General features: G+C 39.4%; 1 protein-coding gene across 2 annotated transcripts in view; it reads right to left on the bottom strand.

Annotated features, from left to right (window-relative positions):
• Nucleotides 1-7,578: 7,578 nt before the first annotated feature.
• The window catches only part of stox2a (storkhead box 2a), a 54,899-nt gene continuing 38,713 nt past the window's right edge, over nt 7,579-23,764 (bottom strand). For both annotated transcript variants that reach the window (XM_051099077.1, XM_051099150.1), the window contains exons 2-4: nt 16,766-16,918; nt 11,192-13,685; nt 7,579-8,488 (exon numbers count right to left, since the gene is read on the bottom strand). In XM_051099077.1, coding sequence (XP_050955034.1) covers nt 8,287-8,488; nt 11,192-13,685; nt 16,766-16,918 — 2,849 coding nt within the window. In that variant the 3' untranslated portion in view covers nt 7,579-8,286. The remainder of the gene's footprint in view (nt 8,489-11,191; nt 13,686-16,765; nt 16,919-23,764) is intronic.

The raw sequence follows: 23,764 nt of genomic DNA, 5'->3' as shown, positions 1-23,764 counted from the left end.
AAATTTACAAAATATTTCCATGAAACATGATCTTTACTTAATATCCTAATGATTTTTGGCATAAAAGCAAAATTAGTAATTTTGACCCATACAATGTTTTGTTGGCTATTGCTACAAATATCCCCCTGCTGCTTATTTCGTCACCTTAGAATTATAAGGTTCTGTCTGACATTTTTGTCAAAATTAAGTTATTCACATATTCTTATTCGGCAACTTATTTACATTATGTGATGTTTCTTTTGTAACCGGTGTACATTTTTGGCCTTTTATTAGTTTTATAATTTGTTTTGTTATTAACACAAAAATGGTTCTATCTACGGAAGTCGATGGAATGCGAAAACTTTGAAGCTCAATATCTCAAAAGTGCTCAGAATGCAGATAGAACCTTATAATTCTAAGGCAACGTTTTGCTTACAGTCGCATTGTGTTTGGATCTGATGACTGAACTCATCAAATCCGTAACTATTTAATATGACAATTTATGTAAGAAAGGATTTGTGTAAATGGAACTCTGCTATGTTCTTGTTTAAGGCCAATATCAGTTCCAGTGTTAGGTTTTTTTTTTCTTCTGTTTTAGCTACACATTTATCATCCTTCCTTATAGTCTGCAAGCTTAACTGTATGTAAATGAAGACATGCTTCTAGTGCTAAATGAGTTTGTCACCTTTTTTCTATGGTTCTCAGTTCCCCAATATCATTGTATAATTGATGGCTGTCGCTCTTTGTTTCATTCCTCTAGTGGTATGACAAAGCAAAGGTGTGAGCATTCGTTAATTTCTGTTATAATCAAGTCTCTATGAGGAACTTTTCAGGCGTATCTATGTGGAGTAACTATCCATAATATTTTATGCAGTACCACTTAAAAAGAATAGCACAATGTTATGTTATAAAATGTGAGGTTATGATGGATTATTATTCAATTAGGATGATTTTCTTAAACATAAAGTGGGTACGGAAAGTATTCAGACCCCCTTAAATTTTTCACTCTTTGTTATATTGCAGCCATTTGCTAAAATCATTTAAGTTCATTTTTTTCCTCATTAATGTACACACAGCACCCCATACTGACAGAAAAACACAGAATTGTTGACATTATTGCAGATTTATTAAAAAAGAAAAACTTAAATATCACATGGTCCTAAGTATTCAGACCCTTTGCTGTGACACTCATATATTTAACTCAGGTGCTGTCCATTTCTTCTGATCATCCTTGAGATGGTTCTACACCTTCATTTGAGTCTAGCTGTGTTTGATTATACTGATTGGACTTGATTAGGAAAGCCACACACCTGTCTATATAAGACCTTACAGCTCACAGTGCATGTCAAAGCAAATGAGAATCATGAGGTCAAAGGAACTGCCTGAAGAGCTCAGAGACAGAATTGTGGCAAGGCACAGATCTGGCCAAGGTTACAAAAAAATTTCTGCTGCACTTAAGGTTCCTAAGAGCACAGTGGCCTCCATAATTCTTAAATGGAAGACATTTGGGACGACCAGAACCCTTCCTAGAGCTGGCCGTCCGGCCAAACTGAGCTATTGGGGGAGAAGAGCCTTGGTGAGAGAGGTAAAGAAGAAGCCAAAGATCACTGTGGATGAGCTCCAGAGATGCAGTCGGGAGATGGGAGAAAGTTGTAGAAAGTCAGCCATCACTGCAGCCCTCCACCAGTCGGGGCTTTATGGCAGAGTGGCCCGACGGAAGCCTTTCCTCAGTGCAAGACACATGAGAGCCCGCATGGAGTTTGCTAAAAAACACCTGAAGGACTCCAAGATGGTGAGAAATTCTCTGGTCTGATGAGACCAAGATAAAACTTTTTGGCCTTAATTCTAAGTGGTATGTGTGGAGAAAACCAGGCACTGCTCATCACCTGTCCAATACAGTCCCAACAGTGAAGCATGGTGGTGGCAGCATCATGCTGTGGGGGTGTTTTTCAGCTGCAGGGACAGGACGACTGGTTGCAGTCGAGGGAAAGATGAATGCGGCCAAGTACAGGGATATCCTGGACGAAAACCTTCTCCAGAGTGCTCAGGACCTCAGACTGGGCCGAAGGTTTACCTTCCAACAAGACAATGACCCTAAGCACACAGCTAAAATAACGAAGGAGTGGCTTCACAACAACTCCGTGACTGTTCTTGAATGGCCCAGCCAGAGCCCTGACTTAAACCCAATTGAGCATCTCTGGAGAGACCTAAAAATGGCTGTCCACCAACGTTTACCATCCAACCTGACAGAACTGGAGAGGATCCGCAAGGAGGAATGGCAGAGGATCCCCAAATCCAGATGTGAAAAACTTGTTGCATCTTTCCCAAAAAGACTCATGGTTGTATTAGATGAAAAGGGTGCTTCTACTAAATACTGAGCAAAGGGTCTGAATACTTAGGACCATGTGATATTTCAGTTTTTCTTTTTTAATAAATCTGCAAAAATGTCAACGATTCTGTGTTTTTCTGTCAATATGGGGTGCTGTGTGTATACATTAATGAGGAAAAAAAATGAACTTAAATGATTTTAGCAAATGGCTGCAATATAACAAAGAGTGAAAAATTTAAGGGGGTCTGAATACTTTCCGTACCCACTGTATATTTTATTGCCTAGACAGAATATTTTTGTCATGTCTCTTCTGAACCTCAATGAGGTTACTTCGGTTCATAAAAATGTTTTATTTTCCTGGGTTGAAAAAGGTAGCAAGTATCATGTGACAACAGTTTGACTGCATAGTTAGTTAATAATAATAATTATAATCTGATCATTTAACAATTTCAGTGTTGCTCAGATTCTGCTACAGTTTTTTCACAATGCGTCTTTAATCAGCAGCATTGAATGTAAACAATGCCACTGAACCGAACGAAACTTGCATATTTTGCTGATTATAGCTGCTGACAATGGTCAGTTATTGTCATGTTTTGGGCTGTACCAATCGGTCAAACATTTGGAGTACATTAGACTGCCAAAAGTTATAACAAATCAAGAAAAAGAGTGCAAAAAACTGTCTGAAGAACAAAAGGCATTTGTGATTGGCCAAACTGAACCAGGATTTTCAAGAACCTTGACAACATTTGTTTGTTCATATTTCCAGTCAGGTAAGTGAAATATTAAACTAATATCTTAATACTGCTCGTAGGTATCTTTACCACCTATTAACTTTAGTTTGTCAAAATATTGCTAAGATTCACTTTCAGCATATTGACATAAACGAATGTGTATTCTGTCAGTTGTTTTACGCTGTTTAACCACTAGATGGTGGCAAAATGCAACCTACAGAAACTCGAACACTTGCATTTCCTTCCTGTGTCATCCAGTGGAACAGATGCACTCACCAGCCACTTTATTGGGAACACCTTGTTAGTGCTGGTTCGGACCCCCTTTTGCCTTCAGAACTGTCTCCGTTTTTCATGCCATAGGTGCTGTAAACATTCTTCAGAGCTTTTGATCCATATTGATATGATCACCCAGCTGCAGATTTGCCGGCTGCACATTCATGATGTGAATCTCCCATTCCACCACATCTCAAAGGTGCTCTACTGAATTGAGATCTGGCAACTCTGGAGGCTATTTGAGTATAGTCAACTGATTTAGGCCAGGGGTTCTCAAATATGGCCTTCAAGGTCCACTTTCCTGCAGAGTTTAGCTCTAACCCTAACCAAACACACCTGAACAAGCTAATCAAGTTCTTCAGGACCACTAGAAAGTTACAGTCAGGCAAGTTTGATCAAGGCTGTGGATCTCAGGGGCCATAGTTGAGAACCCCTGATTTAGGCTTTGTGGCGCATTGTCCTGCTGGAAGAAACTAGGCTATGGTGTTTAAATGATGCTCAACTAGTTCTAAGGAGCTCAAAGTGCGCCAAGAAAATGTCCCCCACAACATTACACCACCACCACCACAAGCCTGAACAGTTGATACAAGGCAGGATGAATCCATGCTTTCATACTGATTACACCAAATTCTGACTCTATCATCTGAATGTTGCAGTAAAAATCAAGACTCATCAGACCAGACCAACTTTTCCAGTTTTGGTGAGCCTGTGTGAACTGTAGCCTCGGTTTCCTGGTCTTAGCTGACAGGAGTGGCATCCAGCGTGGTTTTCTGCTGCTGTAGTCCATCTGCTTTAAGGTTCGACATGTTGTGCGCTCAGAGAAGCTCTTTTGCACTGCCTTCCTGTGGGCTCAAACCAGTCTGGCCATTTTACTCTGATCTCTGGCATCAACAAAGCATTTTTTACCCATGAAACTGCCGCTCACTGGATATCACTGGATGTTCACTAAAAAACTCTAGAGATGGTTTTGTGCATGAAAATCCCAGAAGATTGGCAGTTTCTGAAATACTTAGTCTGGCACCCACAAACATGCCACATTTAGAGTCACTTAAACCAACTTTCTTCCTCATTCTAATACTCAGTTTGAACTTCAGATCAAGACATCTTGATCATGTCTGCATGCCTAAATGCATTTAGTTGCTGCCATGTGATTGGCTGATTAGATATTTGCGCTAACAAACAGTTGAACAGGTGTACCCAATAAAGTGGTTGGTGAGTTTTACAGGGATCCATTAAGTTGATCCTGAAGGCCTGCAATTTCAGCTATCTTTTCATTAACCAAATTATTCTGACTGATTATGATTCAAGGAAAGATTCAATATGTTGACAATATAATCTTCCATTGGAAATGGAATGCATCATAAACAAGTGACTACGTGGAATAAAAAAAAAAAAACTGTTTAAATGATTACAGAAATGCCATGTGCTAGCAATCTAAATACTTACAGCTAATGGTATAACTTTAAGACATTCCACTGAAAGGTTTCAAGACACAAGACATTTAAAACATATAACCAAACATGTTATTTTATTGTCTGAAAAAGTAACACAATCTCCCAACTGGGTTTATCACATACACTACCACAACGATGAAACACCATTACTACACAAATAGGGACTTCTTTTCAAATATTATAGACATTACAAAAAGATCCCTCATATCTTTCAGTTTTGTTTTGAAGTTATACTAAGCATGGCAGATTGATTTCATTTACAGTATGATACTGTACACTGTCACCATTTAGAAACAATGTTGTCTGACGTGGTTCTAAAATCCATAATGTTAAGGGAAGACATTTCATGGTCATTTTTATTTCATATGAAATATTTTACAATATAAACAAAGCATCCGTCTTGGATGGACTTAACAGCAACCAGAGGCCAGGCATTTCAGTGCAAACATGTTTTTTTACAAGGCAGTCTTGGCTGCATTACTCCCTTTTATCTATCAAAAACTAACAGAAAACAAAAATGATTTCCAGATGAAGGAGGGGGTCAAAAAGTAAAACTAAATTTCACAAAATGTGACAGATATCCAAAATGCATCCTCTGACAGAGCCTTGTTAAGTAAAGGAGGCCATGGGTTTGTATTAACATCCAACAACAAAAAAATTCATCACTGAACTGAAATATACTTCTGGACTTAAATCGCTGTTTTAAGTAAAGCTCTGTTGCAATGATTTGAGAAAGTATCTATTTATAGAGCAGACGTTACGAGGTCTAAAGTTGCTCTCTGATGTACATCTATGATGTCTAGCGATGATATAAAATGATCATTTAATACATGAGGCTCGTTTCTTTCCGCATTCATCATCCCACCTCCAACTACAGGGTCTAAGAGGCTGTTTGGACCCTAACCACTGACCTCTCAAATATTAGGTGGGAAACTGAAAACAACGCTGTTGTAATCAGCATTGCCGAGGCAGGTGAACTAGTTTTGATTAGGCGAAATGTTTCGGATTGGTGTACTCTTGACATATTTTAGAATGTAGTCCCTTGGTTTCCATCTAGATGCATTTTTAACAAATTAGAGTTATGGTTACTCACTAGGCTTGAAATAAGAGCGAAGGGGACAGCAGAGAACAGAAAATGGCTTCTTACACAAATTGGAGGGAAAACATAAAACTGGAAATGTGTTGTCGATGTGGTGCTAGACAGATTTATACACAACTTGCAAATAAGTAAAAGACACTTCTGTCAAAAACTGAGAAGAATTGAGTTGAAACTACAGCACTTAATACTGATTACTTTAGAATAAGTCCTCTTAGTTACAATGTCCGCCGCTCCTTGTCAACATTCACAGAGAAGAGGCTGATAGCGCTGTGTTCCACAGGCAAAAAATCCAAATCTGTACACGTCCCTACCTTGTTGTTACACAGGTGGTGGAGGTAGCTAGTTATGTGCATGTATGTGGGGTTTAGGGTAGTTTGCATGGCTGATTGCAGGTGTGTGTGTTTGTGTGTGGATAGTAATCGAGCGAGAGGGAGTGAGCTGAAAGTGGTTAACGTCTTTGATTTCAAACACAATAAGTCCCCCTGGAGGATATCCACCTGAACACTCATCGTAAAGCAACAGAACTGTGGAGGGTATGGGCAAAGAAACAAATAAACGCCAAAAAGGGAGGATCACCACATAATAGCACCAATGGATGCGACATGAGCTCTGCTCTCTTTCCCGAATCTCACCCAGTCACTGCCAGAAGGGACACGATCGTTAATTCTGGTGCATTCTTGAGATGGCACGCCGAACAGTTAAAGCCATAGTCCAAATGTTCAAAGCAAGTATTTTGATGTTTAATTCAATCTTTGAAACGAGCCTTCGCTCGTGGATCTGAGACTTACTGTATATTCCACACGGCAGGTCAAAACCTGATGTAATCTATTCAACTGTGACATTTGAAAGGAATGATAAATAATTATTTGTACATACTTTCATTGAACCAGTTGTTCCAACCTATAATAAGCATTTATTGAAATCATGAAAAGATTGTGAATATACATATCATGTGTTGGCCGGGGCAGAATTTTTAACCATATCATCTGTTGACCTTGAGGTCAAGAACATGATTTGAGTAATGATCAAAAACAGCTCAATTCCCAAAGGAAAACAAGAAAGCAAGCAAAAGGTTGAAAATAAAACACCATAGTGGTCCGGATTGAACTCAAGTAAGAAGATCGTTGAAAATAAAGGTTTTATCAGAGCAGCAAAAGGGCCTAGTCTCTGAATCCCACCGGCCCAAAGGAAGAGAACTGTATGAGCTTTCCTTGGAGTGTTTTGGACGCAACACCCGTGTTCCCGCCATTGCGATTTCCAACATCCTCCTTCTTTCGTGACAACAAATAAAGCCATCAAGCTACACAGAAGACAAGCATGTTTCCAAACCAACAATGACATCCACAAGTGTCCTGGCTCATGAGACTAGGTATCGGATTCACACCGGCGTAAAACACACACCTGTTTTTATTTCAAAAGGGAATAGCAATAAAAAGAATGTACATCTGAATTAAACCAAGGTGAAAATTCAATTGAAATCAGTTAGGTTTTTGTCTACAGAGAGTGTTTTATTCCCTTAAGAAACAAAGATTGGTGAAACGATCCACAGAAACATGATTACAGACTGACTGATGTTTTTACCTCTTCTTAGGAGAGTTAACTATTCATGACCTGAGATTAAATATGAACTTTAATGAAACAGGTAAATCCATTACGTAGCGTAAAGGTGCATACAAAGTAATTGTATGCACAATACGTTTGGGTTGTTAAAAAAAATAGTCCTTATTCAAAATGAAAAAAAAAAACTTTAATTTCAGACGAGAGATCATTTTTTCCCACTGATTCAGTCTATGTATTGTTTTATTAAGCATGTGAGTATGATTCTTATCGTGTCACCAATGTAGCTAACAGTGCCATGACAAATGTATTTGTTTTTAGGAATATTATACAACTTTATGAACCATGAATTCGATGTTGCTCAGATTAGAGCTTTTATGCCTCATTTTTTGACTTGTACTGCATTCCAATATCACAAATCTGTAATACCTTTGACCTGCACATCAGCATCTATTTCTTAATGCGTGCAAACGTAATCCATTGGCTGGATGATCTCTAATCTGTGACTGACAAAAATACTCTTGAAAACAAAACATTGTTAAATTACCAGTTACTTCAAGCCTATTTTGAAAATAACGGTTGATTCCGACTGGAGAATTTCCTGATTAATTGCTTGTTAAGGTAAATCCTATGATGAGAAATTTCCTTTTCCGTGTTTTTCCCTTTTTTTTTTCCTTTTTTTTTCTTTTTTTTTTTGCAGTGACCATTTATGCTGTGGGAACAGTCTCTGGAAGCCATGCCTGTGGGTTTAACAGTCCCCATGTAGTCGAGGTGCTTGATGGAGGGAGTCACCCAACCTCCTGCACTTAGGCACCCCAACGTTGCAGATCACCCTGACCCTACGTCAACCCAGATGGGCCCATGTCAGACGCTGGTGATGGAGGCAAGGCAGTTGGGGGATTTCTGCAGTTTCTCAGGTTGCGTGGTAGGGGGCTCTGGGATTGCACGGAAGCTGAATGGGGGGCCGATGCTGGTGGTACCCATGTGGCCTGGACTTAGGGCCGGATTCTGTCGCCGGTTACTCTCTACAATGCTCGAGGTGTTGGACGCCAGGCTTTCCCGTGTGCTGAGAAAGTGGTGGAGGTGGGAAAATGACCAGAGAGAGGAGGAGACAGGGAAAGAACAAAAAGTAGAGTTTAAGACAAGATAACCGATTCATTATTTTGAGGCATAAGAAACAATACAAACCATCACAAAAGTCTTCAGAAAGCGTAAACACAACCTCACCCTTACCAATGGCTTCACTCTGGTTTGCAGGATTGTTTGGCTGTACAAAAACAATGTACTACTACTTTATGACAATATGACAACAATATGTTCAAGCAACTAAACCAGAAGCGCTGACAGGCAACCATAGTTTGACAAAATATTAAATAATCATATACTCATGCTCATGTTGTATGGCTGTACTCCACAGAAAACAAAAGGAGAAATTTTGAAGAAGTTTTCCTGCTTTTGTACATAAAATTACAATGAGCAGATATTGAAGCTTACAAATTCAAAATGGACACAAAAGCACCATAAATTTATTATAAAAGAGGTCCATATGATTGTGTTGAAAGAAACAGGACTGTAATTTGAAGCTTTATTTAGTGAAAATCTTCACAGCTCTCTATAGTGCATTCAACAGAGAAGTAGCAAATGTGTTCACAAGTATTTAGTGATGCTTTCATTGTGATTTTGTGTCTTGCGTTTTCTGACGCTTGAAGCTTTCACTGTAATTCTCTGTAATTATATGAAAAATAATAATCAAAATACCTCATGAAAGTTAGTCATACAGGTTTGGAATGACACAAGGTTAAAGGATAGCTCACCTAGAAATGAAAATCCCTCATTAATTTTGCAACCTCATGTCGTTTCGAACCCGTAAGATTTTAGTTAATCTTTGGAACACAAATTAAGTATTTTTGATGAAATCTGAAAGCTTTCTGAGCCTGCATAGACAGCAACGCAACTGACACATTCAAGGCCCAGTGGTTCAACTGTAATGTTATGAAGCTGTGAGAATACTTTTGTGCGCAAAGAAAACAAAATATGACTTTATTCAACAATTTTTTCTCTTCTGTGTCAGTCTTCGGTGCGTGTTCTCAAGATTACCACGACGCATGTCCTTGCCACCTTTCTGGGCCTTGAACGTGTCCGTTGCATTGCTGTCTATGCAGGGTCAGAAATCTCTTTCTCTTAATTTGTGTTCTGAAGATGAACGAAGGTCTTACAGGTTTGGAAGGACATCAGGGTGAGCAACTAATGACAGAACTCTCATTTTGGGGTGAACTATCCCTTTAAGTAAACAAATACATTTTTGTGGAAAACTATCTTTAAATACAAAGATTAAACTCAGATATAATGTATTTAACATCAGTACTGTACAGAGAAACATGCAGGGTTTTTTTTGCATATCCCACTCAGTGTAATTGCATTACTACCTCACATCAATCACAAACTAAATTGTGTCTATGCACAAGAGCTATGCTGGTGTTTTTCCAGGAGCTGTGAAATGACATCATCGCTAATGTGATGAGTCATCCAGAAAATAGTGAATGATTGTGTGTGTGTGTGTGTGTGTGTGTGTGTATGTGCATGAAGGGACTGCTGGGGGTCATAAAATTAGAGACTTGTCACAGTTTGTCTTGTAGGTTTTGTAGCTCCATCACAATGTGACTAGGCCACAACTACTGTATATTCAATGCTTATTACTATTATCATCAGAAAAAGACAGTAAAATGCATGGCGTTACACAAATTTTCCAAACATTACAAATGTAAGGATACAAAAAAAAAAAACATTTTCATTAGCAGTATGAGTTGTTTTGATAAAATATATTTTTGGTACTTACATACAGTGTTAAATGACAATGCAAATGTCCATATAGAGAGGCTTTCTCTGGTATTTTCGGTATAAAAGTTGTTTTTCACAAACTGACATATCAGTCAAAGAATGAGGTCATTATTAGGTCAAAATAAGTAAACAGCCCAAATGCTGTAGATTTACACTCTCGTGGATCAGCAAAGTGCAGCTACAACACAAATGTGCACTACACTGCAAGAAAAAAAAATCTGTTTCTGTTAGGTATCAGACATTTCCCTCAACCTTTCAATACAACACAATGTAATGTGCAATTCAAAGTACGGGTGAAACACCTGGGAAAAATCAATAAAGAAAATTCCTTCATATTAATATGGTTTGCCTGTATTTTTATGGAGTTTTCTTAGAGTATATTGTAAGGAGTAGAGGCAGCACATGTGCTGAACATGTAGGCTCTCTCAGTTATTCTACCCCTGCCATATCCCTCTGAATGAGTCATACAGACACAAGGGGTCTATTTTTAGCAGCTGAAAAAAGTCCTCACCCTCTCACTCATAAAGGGCTTCTGCTAACACATACACAGCCCTGGGAAACCCACTTAAAGGCTGTCTGTGCTGGTTTGTGGCCTTGGCAAAGAAAAAGGGGAAATAACCATGCCATACATCATAGTGTAAGATGGGATAAATTATATGGGCCCTATGGCAACTATGTGCTTTAAACCAAACATCAAAAATTGTAATAGACATAATAAATGACCTATGGAAATCAATATGTCATATTGCGGGATGTGGAAGTGGATACTAACATATTAGCAATTTATGTGTTCTGGTGAGCATCATCTTATTTCTTTGGTAAGAAGGATGAATGGCAATTAGTTGATGCATTGAACACTTGTTCATGGTCAATAATTGACAAAATACGCTCAAATATCGTAGCACCTTCTGTCTATGAAGTGAGTACTTACCGAGGGGAGTTAAACCCACTGTCTACAGTCACACTACTGCTGTCCATGCTGTCCAGCCGTGCTGAGTGAGCCGACTTCTGGCTGTTATTATTCTCGCTCTCCTTAGGGCTGAGCAGAGTCAAGTTGTTCTCAAACTTTCGCTGTAAATCCCGCTCTTTCTCCCGTTCTAGTAACCACTGCATGGTCCCGCCACCTCCACCACCGTCTCCGGCCCCTGCCCGCCCCTTTGCTTCTGTCGGGGCGGCCTCTTTATGGGAGGCCTCCTCTGCCTCCTCCTCATCGTCATCATCTGACACGTTGTAATAGTCAAAAGCAGCTTCAGATGTGGAGGGAGCACCCTGTTCTGTGCCTGTAGGTGCCGGGGCAGAAGCAGACAGAGGGGCGGAGTTGGGTGGCTGTTGGGTCTCCAGAGTATCGAGGACCTCGGATGATTTCATGTGCGGAGTCTTACGCAAAGTGCCTGACTTTGAGTAGCCACTGTCCACATAGCTCACAGTCAAAACATTGTGTGGCGGTTTGAACAAAGTGTCCTTACTAAAAATCTCTTTCCTCTTGTCCACCCCGCCACCAGTGCTACCACCACCTCCCCCACCCCCTGGGTCAGTGTTATGTTGGTGCTGTATCAAACGTCCATTGGGCATAGGCTCAGGCGTCTGGCTCGGTGTGGGTTTGCCAGAACCGTTGTGCCCCTTGGTGGAGGAGTCCTCCAAGGGGTGAGGAGAGGTGAGGTGCGGCGTCTGCCGGTCAGCTGGAGAGCCCTTGCGCATTCCGTCAGATGGGGTTAAAGTGTCGTGGTCAGATTTGCCCAGAGGCAGCGGGGCAGTAAGGATTGTTTCATTCGATGTATTGCACTGGAAGTAGTCATCAGCCAAAGGCTTTGGCGACAGGGCCTTCAGGTCACTGTAGGCTGGGAGGCTGTCCCTGCTCTTGTTCCGTTCTAGAGGGCTGCAGAGTCTCGATTCGTCCAGACTCATTTTGCCCATATCAGGTACAGACATTTCAGAGCTGAACTTGGCAGCAGAAAACATGATGCACGAGTAGTGTGGGGCCTTCTGAGAGGAGGCCCTCAGCGTCCCGTCGTCGGTATAGTAGCGGCTTCTGTCGTCGGGACTGCGATCGTAGTCCTCGGCTGTGCCAAGCGTGGAGCTCCCACCTCCCAGCGGGCCCTTGGAGTTGTCCATAGAACGTGATCGCTCTTTAGCCTTGTCGGGCCGCTCGTTGCGTGACTTGCGGTCCTGAGTGTGGCTGTGGCTCCGGTGCACTCTAGAATGGGACGTCCCACGTGAGGGCTCAGGAAAAGGCATCTCTGTCCGCCTCTTTGCAAGCTCCCCCGAAACATCCCACTCCGGGGTGACAGGAAAGTGCGACTCGGCAATGTTGGGGTTGCTGTGGACAAGGTAGGCACCACCACTTCTGCGTTCCACCGTGTACATTCCCTCTCTCGGCGAGCGTACCAGAGAGTGACTGAAAAAACGGTAGTCCCTCTCCAGGCTGACTGCTGGCAGGTCCAGATTGGAGCCCTCAGAGGGGTCTCCCCGAGAAGCCCGCGTCTTGCTGTGCGAACGCGACTTCCCGTGCGGCACACGCCGGTGGCCTCGGCTACGGCGACTGCGGGCACTGTGCTGTGCGGAGGAGCTGGCCTTGCAGCGCTGAGCTCGTTCCTCTTCCAGCCGCTTCATGACAGCTGTGTGACGGGCCACGTTCTCCACCGTCAGGTCTGGGTTGATGCGGCGGATGATCTCCATCTCCACCTCACGAGGGATTGCTGCGGCAGACGGTGTGTCCTCGTCCCTCAAGGGCCACTCCTCTGGAGGGAACTGTGCTGAAAAGGTGGCCAGTTGTTTGGTTTTGTCCTTTTTCAAGCTCAAGCGGAATAGCTTCAACCCAAACTTCTTGGACTGCCTCTCGCTGCTGCCCCCACCGCTGCCCTCCTTCTTCTTGGTTAGTGTGTCTGTCTTGTAAGAGAAGGTGGCCGTCATACTCTTGCTCTTGTCGGCGGGGTCAGGAGGGTGCTGAATGGCAGGTGGAGGGGGTGGGGGTTGGGGGTATGAAGGGGGATCTCCTTTGGGTTCTTTTGGGGATTTTCTTTGAATTGTAGAGGTATGAATGCTGGGCACCTCATCGCGGTAGGCGTTGTAGGAGTCGCAGTGGTTCTTAGGGTTAGGCCTTTCTCGTACGCAGCCAGAGGTGGAGGGAGTGATGGTTCCAGATTGTGGGGATGTGCATTGCTGTTGAGGTGGCGCCTGCTGCTGCTGCTGCTGCTGCTGTTGTTGCAGCTGTTGCTGCTGCTGCTGTTGTTGTTGCTGCTGCTGTCGCTCTGGATGCCGCTCGTCCAAGTGGTACCACTTGCTGTTGGTGCGGATGAGGGATGGGGTGATGAAGTAGGTCTGTGGTGTAACAATGAAGTAACCTTCTGGTGTGGGGTAGATCTTTCTCTCCCGTACCAACATGTTCAGCGTGTGCCGCAGGATCTCTGGACTCGGAGTGGGTACACCTAAAGAAAACACAACCGGATGTCAATTTCATAATCGTTTTCATAGCGCTAACATGATGTAAGTGCTGACACAACTTTTTCTTTTTGGCTAACATTTGTGATATTATAATATATTATCAATACTAATTAATTTTTTAAAAGAAAAGCTCAACAGGCAAACACTTGGATGTGAAAAATAGAGTGGGAAAAAAGGTTGGGAGGAGAGGGGAGTAGCAGATTAGTGGGTTCATGTTGATGTCAGCATTATCCACAACTGCTCTGACGTGCCAAAAGTAGGATTAACCGTGAGTAGGTGCGATCACACAAATAACTACAGAAGGCCAATCAAAAGAAGAGCACTGGTTGCTGATTTATGTCACCACCAATCACAACGCGCCAGTCATTACCTCATCTTTCATCATCAAGTCTGTAAGCCCCTCAATGTAATAAGACAAAACCTGCCATTGTGACTTACCAAAGGCCCCTCCTTCATTAGAACTCATATGATAATAAAATAATAATTATATTTAAATATTTTAATACAAAAATTATTTCTTACAGGTTTAGTTAGAGATTTTACATTAGCTAGACTAAAATTGTAACTAATAAGCCTAAGGTAAGCTAACTGTTCACTAAGAAGTCGACCTGAATACTTGTATAACTTCAACTATGTTATTGATGTGAGACAACAGAAACTGTTTATCACAAGTTCATGCCAACAATCAATTAACTCATTGTTATGAGTTGATTAGTCAATCAATCATCAATTATAATTGGGTCTTTTTTGTTACTGTAAGACAACCAACCTTGATGGAGCAATATATTATATGGAGAATATATTATTATACAATTAAAACGGTTGACTTACCGAGACACTCACAGAGAGAGCGGTGGTATGACTCGGTACTGTGAATGTCTCTCTTAGTTTAGTATCGTGTGTAAAATAACTAAACATTGCCTGTAACTCACAGACAAGGAGCACCAACAGGGTAGACTGCACTACAGGGTACATGGTGTCCTCAGTGCACTCAAGTCCTCACTTCACCCAAATCAGCTTTTCAACACTCAATCACAGAAACACACACAACGGATAAAGGAGCAGATAAGCTGTAACTAGTCAGGGTTAAGTGTTGCCTGCCATTACATCATACAGTGGTAGTTGCCATACCAACATGACGCAACCTAGAGCCTCTGTTCCTTTTTTTTTTCTTTTTTTTACCACTCCTTTAAGGGAATGCAGACAGACTCTATTCAGGTGAAGTTTGCACACTTTGCACTTTGATTGACTGATTTCTCTGAACAGAACTCAGCAACGTAAGATGTACAATAGACCTTTTTCACAGACTGCGATTATGATGACGATTCACAATTATAAACATTTTAAATCTGGCAATGGTTTAAATATATATATATATATATATATATATATATATATATAGAAAACTAGTTAACGCTGCTAAATGTTTCTAATACAAAGGCTGAGGGAGTGATGGTAAATTTGATATCTTTCTCTGTTTTGACCAACGTTATCAATCTTTCTTTTTTTTTTTTTTTTAGAAAATCATAGAAATGCTATTGTAGATTTTGTAGTTGCTGTTGTTTTGCTATTGGGGCAAATAAGAATGCAAAAAATGTAGTTTATACTAATGTTATAGTTTCTGTTCAAATGTTTTTGAAACTGAGTTCATAGTGTCATTATTAAAGGAGTGGTTCAATTCCAGAACAAAAATTTACAGCTAATGGACTCACCCCCTTGTCATCCAAGATGTTCATATCTTTCTTTCTTCAGTCATAAAGAAATTATTTTTTTGAGGAAAACATTTCAGAATTCCTCCCCATATAATGGACTGCTATTGTACCCGCAAGTTTGAACTTTCAAAATACAGTTTAAATGCAGCTTTAAAGGGCTGTAAATGATCCCAGCCAAGGAAGAAGGGTCTTCTCTAGCAAAACAATCGGGTATTTTCTAAAGAAAATGTACTATTTATATACTTTTTAACCTCAAACGCTCATCTTGTCTAGGTCTGCGTGAACTGTTTTTTTTCTGGTTCATGGCAGTTAGAGAATGTCGAAAATCTCCCATCTCATTTTTGCGTCCAACTTTAAAATCGCCCTAAATTGCTGCAGAAGTACCAGTCCAGTGTTTACAAATTGAACGTGCAAAGAAGGTGAAACGCCCTTTACAAAAAAGGTAAAATAGCGATGTAGGATGATTTTGAAGTTGGAGGAGAAAGTGAGATGGGAGTTTTTCGACATACCCTAACTATTGAACTGGAAAAAACAAGCTCAAGCAGACCTAGACAAGACGAGTTTTTGAGGTTAAAAAGTATGTAAATTGTAATTTATTTTTAGTAAATAACCGATTGTTTTGCTAAATAAGACCCTTCTTCCTTGGCTGGGATCATTTAGAACCCTTTAAAGCTGTATTTAAACTGCATTTTGGAGGCACCATAGATGTCCACTATATGAAGAGTAATCCTAAAATGATTTCCTCAAAAAACAATTTCTTTACGACTGAAGAAAGAGAGACATGAACGTCTTGGATGACAAGGGGGTGAGTGCAGTATCTGTGAATTTTTGTTCTGGAAGTGAACTACTCCTTTCATTTTATTTTCACCAGCAACATGAAATAATACTAAGTAATGTAGAGAATCATTTTAGATTGTCTACTCCAAAACAGTCACAATAATCACAAATAACAATTACAGTATTATAGAAAAAACATTTCTTTAAAAGGTAGTTTTGATAGCGATAGTGTATGAATATTTTCCTTTTCATCTATAAATCAAAAATATCTTTCTTTACTGTAAAAACCTTGCCTAAAAAAACACTCATTATGGATTTGACCTAGTGCTAAAATCTCAGCAGATATATATTGAAACTAAATAATCATAGCTTGTGCAAAACTGCAATTTATCCGGCACAATTTTTTCTAATGATCAGGATTATCCCAATAAAACTGAAAGTCTTTTTTTATAATGTTATAATGACACTTGCATATGCAAAACGTAATGTGGTTATGTCTATTATAAAATACTGTTGGTGTTTACAGCACTCAAGTGTGTGTGTGTGTGTGTTCAAAAGTGTGTCTGGAGGGCTACCTGGGAAGCAGGTGGCAAGGTGCTCCATCAGCGCATCTTGTGTGACAGGCTTGCGGGCAGAGTTCATGGCTGAGATGGCCAGACACAGAATCTCTCCCAGTGGGATGAACTGAGACTGACTGATGGGTGACATACTGATCGGAGATACATCGCCTAGAGAGAAACACACACACAAAATAATATTCAGTCCTACTATACCAGAACATGCTTGTTTGGCAACTGATTGGTCCTTAAAAGTCACCTTTTTTAATGCAACACAAACAAATAACAAAACTTATATTGATGTCTCCAACAGTATTAAACTTCTACTTTACTTCCAGAATAAAAATGTCCTGATAATTTACTCACACCCATGTCATCCAAGATGTTCATGTCTTTCTTTCTTCAGTCAAAAGAAATTAAGGTTTTTGAGGAAAACATTCCAGGCTTTTCTCCATATAGTGGACTTCAATGGTGGCCAATGGGTTGAAGGTCCAAATTGCAGTTTCAATGCAGCTTTAAAGGCTCTACATGATCTATCTATTATCTAGCAAAACGATTGGTCGTTTTGTAAAAAAAAAAAAAACATATATACTTTTTAACCACAAATGCTCATCTTGCACTAGCTCGACTTACATAACACGCATTACATAGTCATGTTGGAAAGGTCATACATGACGCAGGTGGGAATACTGACCCAGTGTTTACAAAGTGAACAAAAAAAAGATAAAACAACGATGTCAGATGATTTGAAGTTGGAGGAAAAAATGAGATCGACCCAACGTTTTTGAACCTCAGTACACAGACAAAAAACAAACCACCTATGACCTTTCCAACATGATTAAGTAATATGTGAAGTCGTAGACACGCATTGCAGAGCTAGTGCAAGAATGGCCGATCGTTTTGCTACATAAGACCTTTATTCCTCAGCTGAGATCATGTAGAGCCTTTTGAAGCTGTATTGAAACTGCAATTTGGACTTTCAACCCGCTGATCCCCATTGAAGTCCACTATATGGGGAAAATCCTGGAATGTTTTTCTCAAAAACCTTCTTCAAAAATTTATTTTCAACTGAAGAAAGACATGAACATCTTGGATGACATGGGGGTGAGTAAATTTTTATTCCGGAAGTGAACTAATCCGTTAAATTGGCACCAGTAAAAACAGAGAGGAAAAAGGAGGAGTTTGAGGCCAGGGAAGGGTGTTGAGGAGTTTTCAAGATGCTATACGGTCACAACAGTAGCGTGAAGGTTATCCAGGGTGTGTGATCGCGTGCTGCCAAATGTGACCTTATACTGACGACTCAGCAATAAGCCCCTCTGCCTGCGTAGGCAGAAAGACCCCAGGCCATGCGTCAATATTGATCCCAAAAAAACACCCATGCATATTGGATTTACTAGAAGCACAACTCAGAGCAAATCAAACATATTATATCACATAATACATCTGAGAGTTTATACTTCACTTTTCCACTCTAGAGTGTCGGAAAAGAGTGGAATGACTTTTAATAAAGAACTACCCACTGTTGTCCTTCTCATTATTAAGAAATCATATTCACTACATTATTTGCAAATGAAATATGACAGTACTGTCTGACACACCTTATAAACTCCATGTATTCCCTTTGTAAAAGTTACAAACACTATGAGGTGAGAACTGAGTCAGCATTGTCCAAGCCATGGCTGAATATTATTATGGATCATTTATACAGTTATTCATATTAAAATGAATTCCAATTTGGGGGATGAGATGAGAAATACAATGCATAACCACTGTTGCTGAAACAATCATAAATGATACACTTGAAGTCTAAACTGTTAAAAACACTAATCTTGAACAAAAAAGCTTTAAAACCAGTATCCGTTCATGTGTATTCCCACAAAGTATCTTAAGAAAAATCATATGTTTTACACCGAGATTACACTGTAAGCCTGAACGACTCCTTTAACCTTTAAAGATTATGCTATGCTTCGCTTTTTAGCTCGCCATGCTAAAAGAAACCATAAAACTGGTCCGAGTATAGCGTAAAGGGCAACAAAGGGTCTGAAGCTGCGCTGCTAACACTGCAGGATGCAGATAGGATGACATCATCCACACGGAGCTGCTGCTCTCCTGGTGTGTGTGCGTATATACGGCAGGCAAAGGACCATCACTCAAATCCTAGCCTGTGCGTCTCACTGTTCGAGCAGAGTCGGTACAGACAGCAACGTGCTACTCGTAACCCTCTAAATGACTTACGGAGCATTAGTTACTGCTGGGGAGGCTGCTAGCCCAGCGTTGTTTTTGTGAGGTATCAGCATGCTAGAGCTAAATTCAGTTGCTCTCCATTATGAATTTTATTGTTTTTACTTTAGTAGGGGAGGATCGCGGGTGTGAGGACGTGAGAGAGAGAGAGAAAGAGAGAGCAGGATGGAGGGAGACGCAGAGAGACCCCTCCCTCTACTCCTGTGCTGCAGCCATCAGAAAAGGCGGCTCTGGCGATGGACACTTACCCAACATGCTCCACTCCACACAAAGACAGGAGAGGTGTGACCAATCACAAGCAAGCTTCATGCACACCTTTTTTTTTACTCTCCTCCAGCACTGCTCACTGGCACACACACACACACACACACACACATATCTGCTTGCTCTACCCTCTCCTCTGTCTCACACACACACACAAGCTAGTAGGTGGCCTGCTGAATTCGTTGTTATGGCAACGCATCCCAGTTGCTCTCTCTTGTTCCTCAGATGTGTGCTACGCCAGGATTTCTCTCTCTCTCTCTCTCTCTCTCTCTCCAGCACCCACTTTTCTGTTCTTCCTGTCTCCATTCCTGCTCTTGTGCTTCACACTCAATCTTGTTAATGAAAAATTGAGGAGAGCACGTTGGCTGCAAGACTAAGCAAAACCTGCTCAAACACAAGGCCCTTTAGGTAAATAACATCTTTTTTATACACACATCGTCCTTTATTCACAAATATGGAGTTGATTATGTAGATTTTCTATACAATCAAACCAAAATTTATTCTCACATTATCACAGTTTATTTGCTATAGTTTAGAAAATGGTGATTGATCAAGTCAGATAACTTTGATAGAAAGGTATGTGTAATGGGTTACAATCAACCAAAAATGATTGTTAGTATGACAATATTTACACAACCATTTTTGGGTGTGCTAAAGTGTTCTGCACCCACTAGTAAAAATGCCAATTCAAATGTTTGGGTCAGTGAGTTTTTTTTAAGCATGGATGCATTAAATTGTTCAAAACGGCAGTAAAGGTTACTACTTAAGATTACTACTTACTTACTACTCAGATTTATAAAATAATTATAATACTAAATAAATAATAATAATGATAATAAGAAACCTTTCTGGAGTGTCAAATCAACATCCTGAAGACTAAAGTAAATTCAGTTTTGTGATCACAAGAATAAAATTATATTTTAAAATATATTAAAACAGCTATTAGAAATTGTAATAACATTTCATAATAATAGGGGTCGACGATTATCAGCCTGGCTGATTATCGGCACAGATATTCGGCACTTTTATGGTTATTGGTCATTTTCAAAGCAGATTTGTGGATAAAATAATTGAAAAGCATTTAAAAGAAAGTTTTTTTGTCAGAGCCCTTGTTATTTTTTATTCTGACATATATTTAACATTTTTCACCAGACATATACATCGGTGTAAAATATTGTTTATCGGTCTACTTGTAATACTCAGTATCGGCATCGGCCCTGAAAAACACATATCAGTCGACCCCTACATAATAACACTGTTTGCACAGTGTTTTACAATGTTTACCATTATAAAAATTTTACATATACTATAAATATATACAGTCAAAAATTATTCGGACACCAGATATAATTTTTGATTTGTTTTTTCTAGTGGGTGTAGGACACTATAGTTCATAGAAAAACTGTGACATATCATACCCAAAAATTCTTCATACAGTGGACTATCAATTAAATTGATAAAAATTTGTGACCAAAATTTATTCAGACACTTTGACCTGACCATGTTTAGCTTATGTGTTTTTTTTATTGCTAATGCGACCTTTTTACACCACAGACTGAATAAAATTAAGCATTGCTTGGTAAGTGGTCAACAAAGTATTCATAAAATAATAATAATAATAATAATAATAACAATATAATTTTTGGTTGACTGTAATACATTACATACCTTTCTATCAAAATTATCTGACATTGTTAAGATGAATTTGTTCTGACACAGAGTTCTTGTCATATTTTATTACCATTTTCTAAACTATAGCGAATGAACTGTGATAATGTGAGAAATGTTGAAGGTGAATAAGTTTTGGTTTGACTGTAAACTGTATGGCTATTATTCTTCCAACTATGAATAAGAGTATAGCACTAAAACATTTACTATGTTTAAATCCATTCCACATGTCTTCTATTTAAATTTCAGAGCAGAAAATGCAGAAGTTTGCTGATTCCATCTGTGCCTGGTCATCATCACTACTCATGGGAAACAGACAGCTATGACATCTATGATTTCAAACAGGACTATGAATAGCACAAACAAACAAAAGAACTTTATGCTTCATGAAAAAAAAAAAATCCTTCTGTTCTGTTTAGGGTATGAGAGACTCCAAGGCTGTTTAACCAGCTCATAAACATACTGCACATCACAATACTTCATGACTAATCTTATGATAAACCATTTAAACTTGATTCAACCAGACAAAAAGAAAAGAGAACCTAATAAAAGCACCATTATTAAATAAAGCATTACTATTATTGATATACGTATCCTATTAATATTTGCATGTGTAGACCTACAGCAGTGGGGTCTCTGGGACCGCAAACAATTAAAACAAAGTTAACCTTTACAGTACTTGAGGAATAATATTCTCCCTCTGTCCAAAAATTGGCGATGGGCAGCACAAATGTTGTTACATTACGCACTCTAGTCTTTAAGCAAGCTAGCTTGTATGGCTGCACTTCTGAGGTGACGTCATCCCACTGGGCATAAGCACTTGACAGGAAGGAGGGAAGAAAGAGAGTAAAGATGAGATCACGAGATGAGAGATAATTTACCGTGTTATAACTTACAATCAATGTCTCAGATGTTCTAAAATTGTTTAACAATATAATACAAGGCTACTTGCTGCTATATAAGCAGGGAAAATAGAAAACAGTGCTGAGTTTTACTGTTTGAAATGTGTTGTGGATCTTTAATAACTCACCAGATGGCATAAGCAAAACTATTTATGATAGTGTAATGTGGACTGACACAGCTGGCGAAAAGTCCAGTCTCAAGTACATTATTTTACATTAAAAAGATGGTTGGATTTAATTCAGGCCTTCACAGACAGCATTTCAGTTCACAAGATCCCTATGCAGTGTTCACCACATACTCAGCAGGGGGTATATGTAGATATGTATTGTTACATACAGTATTTAAACTAAGATAATCTGTTATACATAAAATCTCTTAATTCAGTGATAAGTGACTGTTGTGAAACCACACTTAAAGGGATAGTTCACCCAAAAATGAAAATTCTGTCATCAATTACTCTTGTGAACACAAGCACTGAAGACTGACACGGAAGAGAAGAAATTGTTGAATATAGTTATTTTTGATTTCTTTGTGCACAGAAAGTATTGAAGTATGTCCTTCCTTACTACCTTTTTGGGCCTTGAACGTGGTAATTGCATTGCTGCCTATGCAGGGTCAGAAAACTCTCGGATTTCACCAAAAATATCTTAATTTGTGTTCTGAAGATGAATGAAGGTCTCACGGGTTTGGAACAACATGAGGGTAATGACAGAATTTTCACTTTTGGGTGAACTAAGGTGAATCAAGGTAATTAACAGTGTTAGACCCTCAACTCATTGATCCTAATTTGGTGTAGAAGCAGTAGTAGTAGTTGGGTAAATTTCCCTCTCCACTTCCTGTGAAATGATTTACTGATGTGAATATATTCCTTATGCCATTTGTAGTGCCCTTCAAAGTTAAAATGTCTGGAAAAAGCTGGAAATCTGGAATCTCACATAAAATGTCTGAAAATCCTGTGAAGTCCACTTTTTAGGGCACTGTTGGGTGATTGGTACCCATACAGATCTATAAGCCCAGAATACTCTTAAAGGAGAAGTCCACTTCCAAACAAAAATGTACAGATAATTTAATTTAGGAAAACATTTCAGCATTTTTCCCCATATAATGGACTGATATGGTGCCCTGAGTTTAAACTTCCAGTTTAAATGCAGTTTAAATGCGGCTTCAGTTTTACTATTTAGCGAAACAATTGGTTATTTCTTAAAAAAAATACATTTAAATATTTTTAATCTCAAACACTCATCTTGTCTTGCTCTGCCTGAACTTTCTCCCTCAACTAAAAGAATTATTTCAAAATCATCCTACATTGCTGCAGAAGTACCGACCCAGTCTTTGCAAAGTGAACATGCAAAGAAGATCAAACACCCTTAACAAAAAAGGTAAAACAGCGATATAGGATGATTTTGAAGTTGAGGGAGAACATGAGATACCCCAACTGTCATGAACTGGAACAAAAACAGAGTTCAGGCAGAGTAAGACAAGACAAGCACTTGACATTAAAAAGTATAAATTGTATTATTTTTATGAAAATAACCGATCGTTTCGCTAGATAAGATCCTTCTTCCTCGGCTGGGATCGTTTACAACCACATTTGGGATCGTCTGAAGTCCACTATATGTAGAAAAATGCTGAAATGTTTTCCTCAAAAAACATAATTTCTTTATGACTGAAGAAAGAAAGACCTGAACATCTTGGATGACAAGGGGGTGAGCACATTATCTGTAAAAAACAATTCTGTAAGTGGACTTCTCCTTTAAAGAATAAATATTTCTAGCATTTTCAATGAACCGTTCTGTTCCTCACTATGGGTTGCCTTTTATTTGAAAATAAAAAAATATTCAAGTTCAAAATATTCAAAATATTTAAGTTTAAAAATTATTCTACTAATATAAATTTTAATATTAATTTTGCTTAACTATGCAGGCTTTACAACAATGGGGA

This window comes from Labeo rohita, chromosome 1 (genome assembly GCF_022985175.1).
Source record: "Labeo rohita strain BAU-BD-2019 chromosome 1, IGBB_LRoh.1.0, whole genome shotgun sequence".
Lineage (NCBI taxonomy): Eukaryota > Metazoa > Chordata > Actinopteri > Cypriniformes > Cyprinidae > Labeo > Labeo rohita.
Note: the sequence above shows the minus strand (reverse complement) of the source record. Positions and strands in the feature narration are given on the sequence as shown.